Raw genomic sequence first — 16,839 nt, forward strand, 5'->3', positions numbered from 1 at the left:
TTGACGTTTTTAAGTATTTATCTCAGGTACTTAGCTATTGGAGCATTTTCAGGTCTGGCATCGTGGAGTTTAAAAATGTCTTTTGTTTAAATCTAGTGTTGATTGGCTAGATTATGATGTATTTGTATTCGTACTATGTTTGTATTTGTACTTTTGTAACCACGATGTACCAAAACGAAAAACAGAGACCATGATGTAATAAAATGTATGTTTCCGCTGCTACGTTGACTATAACCTAGGACACTATGTTAAAGCTCACACCACGTCTTGGGAAATCGAGACGGAGGTCGTGATAGACATGGTATCAGAGCTCGGGTTATATGGAATGTGGACAACATTAGTGTGCCTAGACCTGACCAACTATGATTGCATTAGTGTGTCCAACCTATAACTGAGTCAAAAATTTTCTAGTCTCTACTATTTTTTGAGTCATATATTATTATTTTTACTCGTCGGAAATCCTATAGGCTAACTTTTATATGTTTTGTATGTTAAGATGGCATCGTCTAGTTCTATGAGATCCAACACTGTGACCGCACCTATAATCATTAGCGACAGTTCAGATGAAAACTCTAATAGGAATGAATTCGAAATGTACCAACCATTCTGGCGACGATGGATATGGGTTCGTGAACTTTTAGGTAGATGGAATCAATAAGAGGGAACCCCGCACCATGAACATAATGTACCTCCAACCATTAATGGCAGGGATGGATTAATGGGTCAATCAAAACAAGACACGATTTACACTTTGTTTGCTAGAATCTTTAGGCATGAGGGACATATTGAGTGACTACAGGGGACTGTTGATTATCTGTATATGAAAGAAAATCAAGATGGGAATGATTATCAGTTCAGTCATTTTGAGAGACAGCAGATTGGTCTATAGAAGACCATCGAGCTACAACAGCATCGGATCAATGAGTTATCGGCAAGGAATCGTGACCTTGCGGAGCAAGTGACTAGTTTGGGAATTCGTTTGAATGAAGTGGTTTCGGTGGTTAATGCCATTGTTCCACAGTAGATCTACCGTTAGGGATTAGGAGTGTTGATTTTCTAGCTTACACTCTTAAGATATTCTTATATTGCGGATATTATAGGAAAAGTAATTAATATATTAGTTGTTTATATTAATGGAACTAACGGGTAGGTTAGATACCCAAATTTTGTAATATTAAAAGGCCGATCTTAATTAATGACTTTTATATTATAATTGTTTAACTTCATTTTCATATTAAGAGCAATTTTATATATATATATATATATATATATATATATATATATACAATATTTGAATTGTCTTTCTTTTGTTAGAAAATGCCTCCGAAAAGAAATCTAAACACGGGAATGAGTGCTGCTCAGATCGAGGAGATGGTAGCTCAAAGAGTAGCTGAAGAAATTACTAACGTTGAAGTAGGACGCGCAGCAAATTCCGCGAACGAAAGGAGACCCGAAGTGGCAAATGTTCAGCAGCGATGCAAGTACAAGGCATTTATGGGTTGCAAGCCCCAGAGTTTTTCAGGACCGGAAGGACCCGTAGGGTTAATGAGATGGCTTGAAAATCTATAATCAGTATTCAAAATTAGCGAGTGTGCAGACATTGATCGCGTGAAATTCGCATCATGTACTCTTTCGGATGGAGCCTTAACCTGGTGAAATTCTTTTGCCAAGTCTGTGGGTATTGATGTTGCATATAATACGCCATGGGAAGAATTCAAGAAGCAAATGATTGATGAGTATTGCCCGAGGAGTGAAATTCAAAGGCTAGAAACCGAGTTGTGGAACTTAAAGTTGGAAGGAACTGATATCGCAAGATATACTAATCAATTCCTTGAGTTAGCTTTAATGTACCCAATCATGGCCATTCCCGAATATAAGAGAATTGAGAGATATATTTGGGATTGTTGGAAGACATTCAAGGAAATGACATGTCATCAAAACCAGAAACGATCCAGAGTGCTATTCGTATGGCGCATGATTTGATGGCGCAAGTAGTGCGATGTCAACCAATCAATGTTAAGATGGATGTGAAGACTACAACTGAGAAGCGTAAGTGGGATGGAAACCAATAAGGTAATTCCAAGAAGTAAGGAACTTCCAAGGTTGAGAGTTCAAATAGTAAGTATGCATGAAAGAAACCCTACCGCAGCAGGTGCACGAAACATCATTTTGGTGTTTGCACTGTAGTTTGTGATCGAAGCAAGAAGCAAGGATATCTCGTAAAGGATTGTAGAGTTCGTTTATTAGGGAACGATAAGAGCGATAAGAACAATCAGAATGTTTGTTTTGGATGTGGACAAGCGGGGTATTTCAAGAAAGAATTTCTTAAGGCGAAGAAGGGTGAAACGGCGAAGGGACGTGCTTTTCAGATCTCCACGAAAGAAGCTCGTGAGGACCCAGAATTAGTCACGGGTACGTTCCTCCTCAATAATCATTTAGCATCTATTTTATTCGATAGCGGAGCAGATAAAAGCTTTATAGATAAGAATTTTAGTGTTGCGATTGATAGGCCTTTAACTGCCTTAAACACTAGATATGCTGTAGAATTGGCAAATGATAAATTGATGAAAGTAGATAAGATTATGCGAGGTTGTGTCTTAAATTTGTCAAACAATTTGTTTAAAGTTGATTTAATGCCCGTTGAGTTAGGAAGTTTCGATGTTGTTATTGGTATGGACTGGTTGTCTAAGAATCATGTGGACATTATTTGTGCAGAAAAGTCTATTCGTATACCTCTTGAGAATGGTGAGGAATTAGTAATCCAAGGAGATAAGAGCAAGGTGAACCTTAATATTATTTCTCGTATGAGAGCTCAAAGATACCTAAAGAAGGGATATCCTTCCATTCTTGTGCACGTGAAAGAACTCAAAACCAAAGAGATCGGATTAGAGAATGTTCCAGTTGTCCGAGAGTTTCCTCATGTATTTCCAGAAGATTTTCCAGGTCTACCTCCGTATAGACAAGTTGAATTCCAGATTGATTTGATTCCAGGAACTGCACCAGTTGCCAAATCACCTTATCGATTAGCCCTTCAGAACTACAAGAATTATCAAATCAACTCCAAGAATTATTAGATAAGGGATTCATTCGACCTAGTGTTTCTCCGTGGGGTGCTCCAATTTTGTTTGTCAAGAAGAAGGATGGAACTTTCATATTATATATTGACTATCGAGAGATGAATAAGCTTACAATCAAGAACCGTTACCCGCTACCAAGGATATATAATCTATTTGACCAACTGCAAGGGTCAAGTGTATATTCCAAGATCGACCTCGGATCAGGGTACCATCAATTGAGAGTCAAAGAGGACGATGTGCCTAAGACAGCGTTCAGAACACGCTATGGCCATTATGAATTTTTGGTTATTCCGTTTGGTTTAACCAATGTCCCTGCAGTATTTATGGATCTGATGAACAGAGTGTGCAAGCCGTATTTAGATAAATTTATCATAGTGTTTATCGATGACATTTTGATTTACTCTAAAAATAAGAATGAGCACGAGCAACATTTGAGATTAATTTTGCAACTTCTGAAAAGAGAGCAGTTATATGCTAAATTTTCGAAGTGTGGTTTTTGGCTCAATTCAGTCCAATTTTTGGGTCATGTGGTAAATAGAGAAGGTATTCATGTTGATCCTACAAAGATTGAGGCTATTAAGAAATGCGAAGTGCCTAAGAACCCATCTCAAATTCGTCAATTTCTAGGACTTGCTGGATATTATAGAAGATTTATTTAGAATTTCTCCAAGATAGCACGACCGCTAACTGTGTTAACGCACAAGGATAAAAAATTTGAATGGTCCTCAGAACAGGAATCTGCTTTTCAAATGTTGAAACAAAAGTTAACAACTGAACCAATACTATCACTACCAGATGGTAATTTAGATTTTCTAGTTTATTGTGATGCGTCTCGACAAGGGTTAGGATGTGTTTTAATGCAACAATAGAAGGTCATTGCGTATGCGTCTCGTCAACTGAAGAACCATGAGCAGAATTATACAACTCATGATTTGGAGTTAGGAGCCGTTGTGTTTGCATTGATAATATGGAGACACTATTTATATGGGACCAAGTGTACCATATATACAGATCACAAGAGTCTTCAGCATATTTTCAATCGTAAACAATTAAACATGCGACAAAGATGTTGGGTAGAGTTTATAAACGATTATTATTGTGATATTCGATATCATCCAAAAAAGCAAACATTGTAGCTAATGCATTGAGTCGCAAAGAAAGGGTTAAACCTCTGAGAGTTAGGTCATTGAATATGACTATTCAGACAAACCTTATGTCTTGAATTCAATATACACAATTGGAAGCTATGAAGGAAGAGAACGTGAAAAAGGAAGGAATTAGTGAGAAAGATAAGAACTTTGAAGTTAAGAGTGACGGCACCCGATATTTTGTAGACAGCATTTGGATTCCATAGTTTGGTGGATTGAGAGAACTTGTGATGGATAAAGCACATAAGACGAGATATTCAATTCATCCAGGGTTTCAGAAAATGTATCATGACCTAAAGAAATTCTATTGGTGGCCGAACATGAAGGTTGAGATTGCAACTTATGTTGAGAAGTGCTTGACATGTTCGAAGGTCAAGGCAGAAAATCAGAAACCATCAGGGTTATTGCAGCAACCTGAGATTCCCGAATGGAAATGGGAAGGAATTACAATGGATTTCATTACAAAATTATCGAAGACTGCGAAGGGTTATGACACTATTTGGGTAATAGTGGATCGACTTACAAAATCTGCACATTTCTTACCAATGAAAGAAACCGACAAAATGGAAAAGTTGGCAAGTTTGTATATTAAGGAGATTGTCTCTAGTCATGGTATTCCAATTTCTATTATTTCCGACTGAGATAGCAAATTTACGTCAAGATTTTGGCAATCTATGCAAAAAGCCCTAGGTACTCGTTTGGACGTGAGTACAGCTTATCCTCCCCAAACCGATGGGCAGAGTGAGTGAACTATTCTAATGTTTGAAGACATGCTCCAAGCATGTGTAATTGATTTTGGAAATGGATGGGATCAGTATTTACCTTTAATCAAGTTTTCATATAACAATAGTTATCATTTGAGTATTAAGGCTGCACCATTTGAAGCTTTGTATGGAAGGAAATGTAGATTACCTTTGTGTTGGAGTGAGATTGGTGATTCACAATTGACAGGACCAGAAATTATCCATGAGACAACCGCGAAGATCTTTCAAATTCAAGAAATATTAAAGACGTCGAGAAGTAGGCAAAAGATTTATGTATGACCTTTTGAAGTTGAGCCCAAGATATGTATGACCTTTTGAAGTTATTGAAAGGATTGGTCTAGTTGCATATATTGAAACTACCACAAGAGCTTAGTAGTATTCATAATGCTTTTCATATTTCGAACTTGAAGAAGTGTCTATCGGATGAAAAAATTAGTGATTCCTTTGGAAGAACTAAGTATCAACGACAAGTTACATTTTGTCGAGGAACCAGTAGAAGTGATGGATCGTGAAGTAAAGACATTAAAGCATAGTAGGATTCCGATTGTTAAAGTTTGTTGGAATGCTCGTAATGGTCCAGAGTTTACGTGGGAATGTGAGGACCACATAAGGCAGAAATATCCTCATATGTTCGATAATCGAAGTACCTCCTAAATTTGAGGACGAAATTTTCTTAATGGGTAGGTAATGTCACAACTCTAGCTTTTCGACTTAAGTTGTCTAGTTTAACTTCTATAAGTTACAATTTCTGACTTGACGAGTAAATTTAATGATCTATGTCTTGGTTTGTTTTTGGGTTTGTATAACTCTAAGGTTGCATTTAGGTTTTACTTGTCTGAGTGTTACCTCACACATTTTGCACAATGACCTAAAACCCTGGCTTATCACTATAAACCCTAGTCTAACACCATAAACCCTAGACTTGTAATTTATACCTTTATATATAATAACTTAATAAGTGAACTTATTAATCAAGTATTTAGATTAAAAACTTGTAACTAATTCACTTGGATATTAGATCATAAGTTAATACTTTCTCTACATTTTATCATTTTCACAACTAGTCTTGATCATTTTGTACTTAACCATTTCTTTCACTTAACCAACCTTAACCTATCTTGATTAGAACCTAATCTTAGCTTACTTCCTAAACCCTAAACATACAAATAAAACACCTTAGATTATACTTTATAAAAACTACACAAGTACATGTACATTTGTGAACCAAAAATTTACAAGAACACTTCCACCATCATCATCAAATCGCCTAGCATCATCATCATCATCCATATCATCATAATATCTCAACTATCACTTAATCCCTAAGTTAAAACACATGCAAAACATCATCATGAAGATCAATAATGGCAAATGGTGAGTCATCTCCCTCCTTTGCTCTCCTTGTGACACACCACCACCACCACTCTCTATATAATCCCCCTCTCTTGCTCACTTCACTCATTTGATCACTCTCATTCACTCTCACACCTACATACATCCTAATTGCAGATCCTAAACACTCTATAGTTCATATTCTTAAAGCCCTAAGATCAAAACTCTTCAAGGTATAACAAACTATCTAACTCTATTCATCATTTCTAGTCATTTTCAAAAACATTCATGGTGTAAAAGCTTGTCCTAGAGTGTTAAATCACTCAATGATGACTATATAGCTAACCATGATCTTGATGTTAGATCAGTAAACTTAATATCTCTACATGTCCTATGTTTTAAAATGAAGCTAAACTAAGAACTAAAGTGGTGAACCACATGACACTATTTTACTTTTGAGCTGTCCAAATTTTTACTTGAAGTTCATGACTTAAACATCAACTTATTTTTGATCTCAGGAACTCATAAATTATTACGATGTTCATATATGTGTTTAAGACTTCTAGTAAAGTTTTCATGATTTATTTCAAAGAAAAAGTCATTTTTCATTTTTATTTAGTGACACAAGTTCAGATTTGAAGCAATCTGACCAAGTGTCCAAGAATCATGTATAAATCAAATATAAGATAGATCTTGAACTAAAGGCTTTTGATTGGAAAAATAGACCTAATAAGGAAACCATGGATAGTTAAAGCACCAAATATTATTAAGAAATCATTGAGATATAGCCTCATCAAGTTGAGATAAGATTTTACTGAAGTCATAATTTGGTCTAAAACCTTATCTCCAAAAATAAGGTTAATGAAGACCTAGAGGTTATTCATTTTGAGAATAAGTACTTTTATATGTCCTAAGACCTTTGTAAAAATCTTGAGTCAAACAAATGTGTTTTTCTATTTTTGAACTTGCCTAGGAACTTATAGTGTAAATCTGAACTGTTTTGCACACTTGTAAAAGAATGAACTTTTGACCAACTTCTATTCTGAGTTTAGAGGATAACATTACAAGGTTAGAAACTTTACTCAGAGAGTTTTCCAGAGATGGTAATCCCACCTTAAATGGATGTCTAGATTAATACAAACACCTAAACTAATGTTATGGTAAAACTAGTCAAAACAGTCAAATCTTAAAACTATGAATTATATAACTTTTGAAACCGAGAACCGAAATGGACATGTAAGATTACTTAAGAAATTGATCTTAGACCTAACCTAAATACTATATTAGATAGTATGACCTCTGACCTTATAAATATTTATTAGGTCTCAAGCCCGGAACACCGAACACAGTCTGACCGACTACCGTGTACGCTTTGCACCGCATCACTTGTGAGTTTGTAGTCCCATTTTTAATCAATCTTCTATACATTTGGGATGAGATAATACTTGTTTACTATTTTACATATTGGACTCGAGTACTTATAACTATATTCTATGTTGAGTAACAAAGGTCAATTTTAGAAAGCCCGATTTTGATATCGTTGATTACCGGTTTGGTGAACGCGAATACTATGAATAGATCTATTTGAAGGTAACTCCTCACATCAGGATAGGCCTTCTAGGCTATCAGATGCATAACCTTTGACCATATGCACTTAGACCTTAAGTGACGCTTGTTTTCGGGTACTTTTACGTTAACGTTCGATATCGAAAGCTAATAAACTAGAATAACTTTTTAACTATTTTGAACTGAAATCTTGAGGTCCATTACTTATGCATTATAACCAAACCTATGAACTTACCAATATTTATATTGACATTTTTAATTATTTATCTCAGGCATTTAGCTGTTGGAGCATTTTTAGGTCGGGCATCATGGAGTTTAAAAGTGTCTTTTGTTTATATCTTGTGTTGATGAGCTAGATTATGATGTATTTGTATTCGTACTATGTTTGTATTTGTACTTTTGTAACCACGATGTACCAAAACAAAAAACAGAGTCCGTGATGTAATAAAATTTATGTTTCCGCTGCTACGTTGACTATAACCTGGGACACTATGTTAAAGTTCACACCACATTTTGGGAAATCGAGACGGGGGTCGTGACATGGTGAGTAAGGGAAGTATGACCTATGGTCGAATTTTTAAGAAGTCAGCAGAATTGAACCTATTAGCTTAGGATAGTCCTAAAGTGGAGGAGTAGTTGTAAATTACCTAATTTTGTGTTTTTCTAGTTTATAAGATAAAATAAATGCGATCAAATTTGTAATTCAGATAAGGTTAAAGTACGTGTATACTATGATTTCGTTAGTTAATCTGTCGAGATTATGAAATGCCGGATCATGAATAGGTAGTGACTTTCCTACCACCCTTGTCAAGAGACATGTCACTGGGTAATGCATTAGGCTTGAAGATTCTGAATAGACAGCAACGTCCCATACCCACGACGCCCGTGCAGCCTGATTACATGCATATACGTTCAGACGGCTCATCAAAATTGAGTGACTCGGTTAGGTGATGTATTAACGTTCCAAAAGGTCTAAACTTTCTTAAGAATAATGATATACAAGGTATCCCATATCCGAGAGAGATGATGTGTGTTGATGCTTTCGTTAATGATTGGTTTTAAAAGATAGTTAGGCCCTTAAAAGAGTTTAACCATAAAGAACACCATGGCCAAGTCGGTGTGACTTCCATGAACACATTCGGTTATCCTAACGGTGCAATGCTTGAGACCACGTTATGGTGAAGTGTACTAATCAGCACTGACCGGGTTCCATGGCCTTAGTTAGTAGAGGTACAGCTTACAACTACTGTTGTGCTTCAGTGTACACGTATGAAGTTTATATGCTTGGTGACTACACTAGCATGGTCTATGACCGACAGTGTACTATAGGCCTAGTGAGATGTTTCACTACGAAAGAGTCCTTAGTCTAAATCTAAAGCTTGGTGGACTTATTACAACCGGTGTGCCTCAGTCAAGCTTGCGTTGTATCCGATAGAATTCTCTTACCAAGGGGTGACGCAGATAGTGTACTCTGAATCGAGGTTCGCGACTTCCCAATAACAGAGCCAATAACTAGGTTCTACTAGTTGAAAAATCGATTGAGTTTAAAGCATAATCGGAAAGCATCTTGAGAACATACACAGTTCAATTATTGCATCATAACTAACTACATCATAGCATGCACTAAAGATAACTACTCGCTAATCATGGTAACAATATCATAGATCATAACAATGAAAGACATTATATAAAGATAAAGGATAGAAGTACCAGTAGATTAAACGAGTTCTGAACGTATAAAAGTGACAACTTCAAACTCTAAACCGCTCTGAATACAATCTTCGTCGTTCTTCTCCGGTTACTAAATTTCTCGCTCGGAGTCGAAGTCCTTGAAAGTATGACTCTAATTATTGTAGTAAGAGAGAGAAAGAAGTGAATTGAAGTGTGTGGAAAATGGGATGACAAATGGCCCTTTAAATAGAAATGTTTTGGCAAGAAACGGCTAGCAAGCCGGCGCCACAACCCGGCTCCCATGCCCGTTTCCTGGCAAGCTGTTTCCGTAGCCCGTTTGTGGTGCCCGGTGTCTGGTTGATCTAGAAAGCCGGCCCAAATGACAAGCCGGCCTAGCAGGCCGTTTTGGTGATGTTTTTCTATTTTGCTTAGATCGTCTTGCTCGTTCCCGGGATCGTAACTTGGTTTCCGAGGTCGTAACTTGTCTTTCACCGTTTTCGCTCTAGGATCTTCGTTTTAGCTCCGTTTTACTTTATTCTTTTTGCATCGCCTTTGTAATTACTTAATCTACAAAAATAACCAGCAAAGTGAATATTTTGGCGATAAAGTTTGGAACTTTATTATTTTTGGGGCTTAATATCGAGGTAAAAACATAACTTTTTAGCCGATATCAACAAGCTAGGGGATGAGACAGATGAGTGCTTCCACTTAAACTTGTTGACCAAGGACTTGAAGATAAGAAGCCAAACGCAGGTAAGGTAATTTTTTCAAATGAAAGTTGTTTCACAGTAGATTCTCGAAGGTATTATAAGAGAGAAAGATCGTACGAAGCGATAGAACGGGAAGAGGTCTCCTTTCTAGCCCTAGACACATACACCCCATGCGACTAATCTGTTACCATTAGCGGGTTGATCTTCAACAGAGAAGTGCATAAGATATACCTAGATAGTGGGAGCTCATGTGATATAACGTACGAATATTGCTTCGCATAACTTAGTCCTGCCATTAAAGCTCTCCTAATGCCCTCCGCAAGTACCTTTAGTTGGTTTCGTGGGTGAAAGATGTTAGCCCATGGGAGAGATCAATATTGACTTCACCATTGGAAAACCACCAGTGATTAGAACAGAGACACTTGACTTCGTTGTAGTTTGATATACGTCTCTGCACAACATCCTGCTTGGAAGCGTAGCAATGGGGAAGATAGGGATAATAGTGTCAACCGTACATCAACTCATTAAATTTCACACAACCGAAGGTAAAGGGACACTTGATTCAACATATTATAACAACAAATTAGTCATGGCCAAGAAAAAAATTGAGAAATCAGTGGAACATATCCTCGATCCTTAAACATACAAGGATTACTCATTACAAAAGAACACAAGCTGAACGAACATAAACACCTGGAGCCAGTATATCAGAAGAAAAGAAGTATAACTCTAGTATGAGACAAAGCAGCCTGTAAAGAAGTAGATGATCTACTCAAAGAAGGCATAATCAGAAGCTAAGTACCCATCCTGGGTAGGAAATCTCATCATTGTCAAGAAAGAAGATGGAGGTTGGAGAATGTGCGTAGACTTCACCAACATCAACAAAGCTTTCCCTAAGGATTGTTAGCCATTGCCGAAAATTGATTAGTAGGTAGAATCTGTGAATGGATACAAGTTGAAGTGTTCTTAGATGCCTACAAAGGCTACCACCAGATCCAGATGGCGAAAGAATATGAAGAGAAAACATCATTCTTTACAATCAAAGGAATCTTCTGCTATCAGAAAATGCCCTTCGGATTAAAATCTGCAGGGGCAACGTACCCGAGACTTGTAGATAAAGCTTTCCAAAATTATTTAGGAAGAAATTTGGAAGCTTACATTGATTATATGTTCATTAAAAGCATCAAAGAAAATGATCTCTTAGAAGACATTCGGGAAACCTTCGACACGCTACGGTCAATCAATATGAAGCTTAACCCGGAGAAATGCTCCATTGGGGTTGGAGAAGGAAGGCTCCAAGGCAATTACATTACCAAGAGAGGAATTTAAGCAAACCTTGATTGAATCTTGTGGGATGCACAATCTGCTTCCTTGAATAGAAAACCATCTTGTTCAACATAATCTCTTTTGGACTCGGCAGGGGAACAATTTGAAATTGGAGCAAAGTCTGGATCAGCTTCATATAACTCCTTAATAAATGAGAATCTAAGAACTCTAGCTTCCAGAATTAATAATATAAAATATCTCCTTGATAGAGCATCAGCAACAACATTAGAAGTACCAGCCTTGTGTTTAGAAACAAGGGAGTACATCTGCAAGAATTTTACCCATTTTGCATGCCTTGGATTTAGTTTGTGCTGACCATTAATGTATATCAATGCTTCATGATAAGTATAAAGAACAAACTACCTTGGCTTCAAATAATGAGACCAATGATCAACAGCTCGAATGATGGCATAAAACTCCTTCTCCTAAGTGTTATAATTTAGCTTAGACCCATTTAGTTTTTCACTAAAATAAGCTACTGGTCTTTTTTCCTTGCACTAGCACAACGCCAATGTCAACACAACTTGCATCACATTCAAGTTTAAACAGCATATCAAAATTATGCAAGGCAAGTATAGGTGCTAAACTTAGCTTTTCCTTCAATAATTCAAATGCTTACTGGGCAGAACTCAACCATTCAAACACCCCATTCTTTAAACAATCAGTAATTGCAGCAACAATTGTGGAGAAGTCTTTGGTAAAACTTATATAGAATGAAGCTAAACCATGGAAACTTTTGACTTCAAGGATGTAAGAAGGACTAGGCCAAGATCTGATTGCTTCCACCTTAAATGAATCCATTAAAATGCCTTCTCTAGCTTCCCATATAACTGATATTGCCTTAACAGCTCAAATACTTTCCTTAAATGATCCAAGTGTTCTTCTTTAGTTTTTGAGTACACTAGAATGTCATCAAAGTAAACAACCATAAACTGCCCAATAAGTGGCTTGAGCACTTCATTCATAAGTCTCATGAATGTGTTGGGTGTATTGGATAAATAAAAAGGCATAACTAACCACTCGAATAAGCCACCTTTGATCTTGAAAGCTGTCTTCCATTCATCTCCTTCTTTCATTCGAATCTGAGGATACCTAGTTCTAAGATCAACTTTGGAGAATACACAAGAACCATGCAGCTCATCCATCATATCATTTAATCTAGGTATGGGATACCTATACTTGATGGTGATGTAATTAATAGATCTGCTATCTACACACATTCTCATAGAACATTCTTTCTTTGGAACCAGTAAAGTTGGTACTAAACAAGGACTCATGCTGATTCAAACATGCCCCTTTTACAATCAGCTCATGAATTTGCTTTTCTAACTCTTTTGCTTCACGAGGAGAACATCGATAAGATGCTTTGTTAGGAAGAACATATCCAGGTACAAGATCAATTTGTCGTTCAATACCCCTGATTGGTGGTAAACCAGCAGGTAACTCAGTTGGGAACACATCAGCAAATTCAGATAACAATGGTTTTACCCAATCTGGTACTATATCATGCTGGCTCAACTCATCACTCTCAACCAGCAGTAACAAGTAAGCACCAGTACTACCCTTTAACTCGTATCAACTTCAGCTTGAGTCATAAATAAAGTCTAATCATTCTTTGCAGTACGGTCAGCTCTAAGTATTTTCACTAGGCTTTAAAGAAGTGATGGTGATATTTTACCCTTCACATACAGTGAGTAAGTATTTTGGTGTCCATTATGATAGAACAACTTATTAAATAAACTAGGTCTACCAAGTAGCACATGACAAGCATCCATAGGAATAACATCACAAGTAATCTCATCATGGTAAATACTAGGAAATGGGACAGTAATTTGGAAAGTAACCCTTACCTCATTTCCTTAGTTAAGCCATTGAAGTTTGTATGGATTAGGATGCTTCTTTGTAACCAACTCAGGCTTTTCCACCATGTAAGAAGATTCTGCATTAGCACAGCTGCCTCCATCAATAATCAGGCTGCATACTTTCCCTTTGACTGTGCACCTTGAATTGAAGATGTTTTCACGTTAGAACTTATCTTCAATAGTTCTGACGAGTGCATTACTCTTCGAATAATCAAAAACTCTCCAATATCAGCAACAACAAATGCTTCATTATCAGAATCATCATATGCTGGTTTAGTTTCAAAACCCCTTTCTAAATCTTCAACCTCCTTTAGTGTAAGAGAACGCTGGTTAGGACATTGAGCTTGAAAATGCCCAAATCCCTGGCACTTGAAGCATTTCCTTCTATCATCCTTGGGACTACCAGCTACAACATGTTCTTTGCCTTTAAATATCTTTGATGATGCCTCGTTATGCTTAGGCAGCATTGAGCATTGACCCTTCATAGACAGCATTGCTGGCTTGGAATAAGACATAAAATTATTATTTTTCTTTGCTTGTTTCTCCACTTTTATAGCCAGCTTGCAAGCACTCTCAAAAGTCTATAGAGGCTGCATTTCAACTTGATCATCAATAGAAGCATTTAAGCCTCCAACGAATCTTGCTATAGTGTGTTCTTCAGCTACATTGACATTGGTACGAATTTTGAGCTAGTCAAACTCTCTAATGTAATCATTAACGTTCATGCTACCTTGCTTTAGCGTGTTCATCTGTATATACAGATCTTGTTTGTAAGCTTGAGGAAAAAACATTTTCTACATACACTCTTTTAATTTGAACCAGGTTTTGATTATCTTCTTTCCTTCATATCGCCTTTCCTTTTTTAGATTATCATACCACATTAAAGCATACTTCTTTAGCCTGATTACAGTAACTTTCATTCCCTTTTTATCATCATAGCCTTTAACCTCCATAATTCAATCTACGGTCTGAACCCATTCATAGTAATCTTTAGGATTAGAGGACCCTTCAAAATCAGGTGGATCTATCTTGTATCTTTCAAATCATCTGCTCGTCTCCTATGCCTTCATCTTTGTATTGAAGAAGTATGAGATTCATCAGTAGATCCATGGCTACCATCTTCAGATTCAGTACTGGAAGATACAATGGTTGTATCTTCATTTTCAGATCTAACTCTATTTCTTTTTGGCACACCATCTTCCAACAAATTAATCATTCTTTCCATCTGATGTTGCAGAGCTTCAATAGCTCTATCTTTTCGAAGATTATGAGTTTCTTCAAGAGTTATATTTCTAGGGATCTCAGATATTTCAAGTCAGATCTGGAAATAAGCTTTTCAGCTCAAAAATAGAGTATGAAGTGAAACAACAATAAAAATGATAAGAAAGCTTTAGATTAGCAACCTAAGCTCTGATACCACTTTGATGCGTAATTATGACTTTAAAAATGCAATTTAGAACAAGCTTTATTCTCCCAATAGATCTGAACAGAAAACCCCCAATTTGTAATAGTAAATCCCAAAACAGAGTATAAAACTCTGAAAATAAGAACACAAAAGGATAAAGAATCTAAAACTCAATTGATAAAGATACCACCACAACAAAGATCTAGAAACACTCCTAACCTTCAATTACAGCCGATAAAGATTCCATCACAACTATAATATCATATATGAAGATTTGGATTTCACCACAATGTTTTATAATGTAACACCACAAACACTGATAAAGAACCACTCTTAGAAACTAGAATTAATAATTCATAAAGACACAGAGATTTTGTAAATAGATAACTTTCATTTATTCATCAACCAAGTTTTACAATTACAAGATGATAACTCCAAAATTATACATATTTTACATCATTTATTTGGACGTTTTTTAAATGAATTAGTCAATATTTTTAACTTTTGATGCGTTATTATGTAAATGTTGATTATAGGGTCATATGCGAAGAAATGCTGAAAATATGCATGCTGTCACGGTTTTGGCCATATCTTGAGCTTCCGGACTCCATTTTCGACAAGCCACATGTCAAAACGACCGTAAGACAAAAATTTACAACAAAATGAAGGAAGCCACTGGCTTGGAAAAAGGGAAGCTGCCAGCTTGGACAAGGAAGCCGCCTGCTTCAGTTCAAAAAGTCAAGATTTTTCCTGATACGTTTTTCTTGGCATCCATGCTTAGATCTGAAGTGAAGTCACCGGCTTAGGCCTAAAACACGTTTTCTTGCTCGTGAAGATCAAGTTTTTATTAGAGAAAAAGAGAAGGTATTCATGGCTCAATTCAGTCCAATTTTTGGGTCATGTGGTAAATAGAGAAGGTATTCATGTTGATCCTACAAAGATTGAGGCTATTAAGAAATGCGAAGTGCCTAAGAACCCATCTCAAATTCGTAAATTTCTAGGACTTGCTGGATATTATAGAAGATTTATTTAGAATTTCTCCAAGATAGCACGACCGCTAACTGTGTTAACGCACAAGGATAAAAAATTTGAATGGTCCTCAGAACAGGAATCTGCTTTTCAAATGTTGAAACAAAAGTTAACAACTGAACCAATACTATCACTACCAGATGGTAATTTAGATTTTCTAGTTTATTGTGATGCGTCTCGACAAGGGTTAGGATGTGTTTTAATGCAACAATAGAAGGTCATTGCGTATGCGTCTCGTCAACTGAAGAACCATGAGCAGAATTATACAACTCATGATTTGGAGTTAGGAGCCGTTGTGTTTGCATTGATAATATGGAGACACTATTTATATGGGACCAAGTGTACCATATATACAGATCACAAGAGTCTTCAGCATATTTTCAATCGTAAACAATTAAACATGCGACAAAGATGTTGGGTAGAGTTTATAAACGATTATTATTGTGATATTCGATATCATCCAAAAAAGCAAACATTGTAGCTAATGCATTGAGTCGCAAAGAAAGGGTTAAACCTCTGAGAGTTAGGTCATTGAATATGACTATTCAGACAAACCTTATGTCTTGAATTCAATATACACAATTGGAAGCTATGAAGGAAGAGAACGTGAAAAAGGAAGGAATTAGTGAGAAAGATAAGAACTTTGAAGTTAAGAGTGACGGCACCCGATATTTTGTAGACAGCATTTGGATTCCATAGTTTGGTGGATTGAGAGAACTTGTGATGGATAAAGCACATAAGACGAGATATTCAATTCATCCAGGGTTTCAGAAAATGTATCATGACCTAAAGAAATTCTATTGGTGGCCGAACATGAAGGTTGAGATTGCAACTTATGTTGAGAAGTGCTTGACATGTTCGAAGGTCAAGGCAGAAAATCAGAAACCATCAGGGTTATTGCAGCAACCTGAGATTCCCGAATGGAAATGGGAAGGAATTACAATGGATT

The 16,839-nt window shown here is 36.5% G+C and overlaps 1 protein-coding gene across 1 annotated transcript; it reads left to right on the forward strand.

The window, feature by feature from the left end:
• Nucleotides 1–1,928: 1,928 nt before the first annotated feature.
• LOC139899540 (uncharacterized) lies at nucleotides 1,929–3,074 on the forward strand. The gene is made up of 2 exons (XM_071882374.1): nucleotides 1,929–2,049; nucleotides 2,188–3,074. The coding sequence occupies exons 1-2, from the start codon at nucleotides 1,929–1,931 to the stop codon at nucleotides 3,072–3,074; spliced, it is 1,008 nt and encodes a 335-aa protein (XP_071738475.1).
• The last annotated feature ends 13,765 nt before the right edge of the window (nucleotides 3,075–16,839 follow it).

The sequence above is a fragment of the Rutidosis leptorrhynchoides genome, chromosome 1 (assembly GCF_046630445.1).
Source record: "Rutidosis leptorrhynchoides isolate AG116_Rl617_1_P2 chromosome 1, CSIRO_AGI_Rlap_v1, whole genome shotgun sequence".
NCBI lineage: Eukaryota > Viridiplantae > Streptophyta > Magnoliopsida > Asterales > Asteraceae > Rutidosis > Rutidosis leptorrhynchoides.

What these genes read in the sequence shown, in the direction of transcription:
- LOC139899540 (XM_071882374.1), top strand. Translation starts at nt 1,929, where the DNA reads ATGTCATCAAAACCAGAAACGATCCAGAGTGCTATTCGTATGGCGCAT. An exon ending in GAAGACTACAACTGAGAAGC is followed by an intron (nt 2,050 to 2,187) that starts GTAAGTGGGATG and finishes TTTGCACTGTAG; the next exon opens with TTTGTGATCGAAGCAAGAAG.